General features: G+C 47.3%; 1 protein-coding gene across 1 annotated transcript; it reads left to right on the top strand.

The window, feature by feature from the left end:
- The first annotated feature begins 1270 nt into the window (after positions 1-1270).
- On the top strand, positions 1271-2353 carry LOC108643881 (olfactory receptor 6F1-like). Its single transcript, XM_025896628.2, is given in 2 exon segments — positions 1271-1526; positions 1529-2353. Coding segments are annotated over 2 exon segments (975 nt in total). The 5' UTR covers positions 1271-1285; the 3' UTR covers positions 2263-2353.
- Positions 2354-2628: the final 275 nt, after the last annotated feature.

The raw sequence follows: 2628 nt of genomic DNA, 5'->3' as shown, positions 1-2628 counted from the left end.
ACTGTTGCTCCTTTTGGAGTTTGTTAATTTTTAAGGGTCTTGACTGAATTCAATCCCTTGGTTTCAAGCTGATGGGCTCTCTCAGACCAGTCTCTCCTCTCATCTGTGTGGACAATGAGCTGGGACCACTCAGGGACTAATGACTTCAGTGCTCTGGCTGCACATCAACACAGCTTTGTTTCATTGCTTCAAACCCACCATCCCCTCTCCTCCCCCTGGCATTTCAAATCACCCTGGTTTTGGAGCCATGTGCTCTGCTCCTCTCTGCCTAAAAACAAAATCAAAAGATGAAAGGGAAAATGCCAGTCTTTATTGCACATTTTTTCTCATGCTTCTTTCTGTGAACTGTGAATTTTCATTTAAAAGCATAACAACTTAATTAATCGGAGATTTGAGACTTGAATAATGAGTTTCATCTCCTCCACTGCAGGCCCTTATGGAACTTGTTTTCTCCAGGCTCCCTCTGTAGTCAGTGGAGACAAGAGAAGGCTCTGGAGGCTGGGTTCTCCCAGTCTAAAACTGGCAGGCAAAGGAGAGGTTACAAATCTCTTCCTGGCACTGTTCTCTTGCTCTGCATTTGGGTTGGAACATTTGACAGCAATAGCAACGAGCAACTGTATGGCAACAAGTGCCTTTTTGTGCAGACGGGTGTGAGGTGGGACTCTGTGACACACTGTGTGGATCCATAATAAATTTTGGTCATTATTTAGAGTACTAAAAAGTCAAGTTATACTTGGTCCCTATTCTGCCCTCCCCTCTCTTTTCCTGAAGAACCAGAGAGCAAGAAGCTGTGGCAGAAAGCAGGGAATTGCAAAATACTTGATATTGCTTATTTTGGAATCAACAGATTCTCAGGGATTCCCAGTGCAAAAGGCCAACACTGAAAAGTAGAGGCAAGAGCTTTAAACGTGCAGAGTGGGTGTGATTTCATGGGTTAGCATCTGTGCAGTAGAAGAGAGGCTTTTGGCACAGAGGTGTGACAGATGTTTACCAGAGGTCTGAGTGAGCCTGGAATTTCCCAGGAATGGGGTGAAATAGCCAACAGCCTCTTCAGAATCCTCTGTTCTGGTGAAAGAATTCTTTGTGAGTATTTGGCAAAGTAGAAATAAGACAGCAAAATCTCTGAGGACTCTGAGTGAAATGTGAAACAGAAAAATCAGGGTGTGAGAATTGCTTGAAGGACGATCTCTGGGCTGTACAGGAAGAGTGCAGGCAATGAAAGGAGCAGAGAGGGAAGGACAGAACATTTTGTCCAGCCTGTGAAATTATCACACTTGGTTTTGCCATGTTCCTGTCCCGGCAGGATGAACTGAAATTCAGCATGGGAGCAGCAAATGAAACAGCAGTTACTGAGTTCATCCTAGAGGGTTTCCCAGGGCTTGATCAAAGCCTGCAGCTGTTTCTCTCTGTGATCCTTCTGCTCATGTACCTGACAACAGTGACAGGGAATGCAACCATCATTTTCCTCGTGTGTGTGGATCACCACCTGCAAACCCCCATGTACTTTTTCATTACCAACCTGGCGTTCTCTGGTTTACATCCTCCACAAGCATCAAATTGTTTGCCATCCTGAGTTCTGATAAGAAAACCATCTCGCTGAGCAGCTGCTTTGCCCAATCCTATTTCTATTTCGCCCTGGGCTGCACAGAGTTTGTCCTGCTTGTTGTCATGGCCTTTGACCGCTGGGTTGCCATCTGCCACCCCCTGCACTACGCTGCCACCAGGGAGCCTCAGCTCTGCCTCTGCCTGGCTGTTGCTGCCTGGCTCATCGGCTTCACCCTCCTGAGCTACCGCCTGCTCTTCCTCTCTCAGCTGTCCTTCTGTGGCTCCAACAGGATCCCCCATTTCCTTTGTGACAACTCCCCCTTATTCAAACTGTCCTGCTCTGACACCAGCCTGCTTTGGAAAATAGACTCTGTTTTCTTATCGTGGGTCGTGCTGGGTTCCTTCTGTTTAACTCTGGCATTTTACACGTGCATCCTTTGCTGTGTTCTGCAGCTTCCAGCAGCCTCTGGGAGGAAGAAAGCTTTTACCACCTGCTCTTCCCATCTCATCACCTTATCCATTGCATATGGGAGCTGCATTGCTCTCTACGTGTGTCCTTCAGCAGATGTTTCCTTGAAGACCAACAGAACTGTAGCTTTGCTGAACACAGTCCTGTACCCATTCTTAAATCCCTTCATCTACAGCCTTAGGAACAAGGCTGTGATACTGGCACTGAACAAATCCATTGCCAGTACAATAACAAAGCTTTTCCCCTAATCCTGATGCATTTCTGGACATAAATTCCAAGGATCTGCTCTCATCTGTTAAACAATAGCAGGGCATATGTGTGTGACCTCCAAACACGGATGCCTCAGGAGATTTGTGCTCTTGTCAGCTTGTGTCAGGTTAAGTGATAAGAAGCTCATCTGCACACACAGACAGGGCACTAACAGTGGGAGGAGGAGTAACTCAGTTAATGCTCTGCCCTGGCTGCTCCATCACTGCAGGGCCATCAGCTCTCCAAGAATCCATCTCCAAACAGAGAGAGCACAGAGGAACAGTGGCAAGTGACAACCCCAATGCCAGGCTCTGGGAAATGGACCCCATGTCCCAGCTCTTTCCAGGGCTGCCCTGGGAGAGCCA

The sequence above is a fragment of the Manacus vitellinus genome, unplaced genomic scaffold, assembly GCF_001715985.3.
Source record: "Manacus vitellinus isolate BGI_N305 unplaced genomic scaffold, ASM171598v3 ctg7180002437911_pilon, whole genome shotgun sequence".
Taxonomy (NCBI): domain Eukaryota; kingdom Metazoa; phylum Chordata; class Aves; order Passeriformes; family Pipridae; genus Manacus; species Manacus vitellinus.
This window is presented reverse-complemented; position numbering and strand designations above follow the sequence as displayed.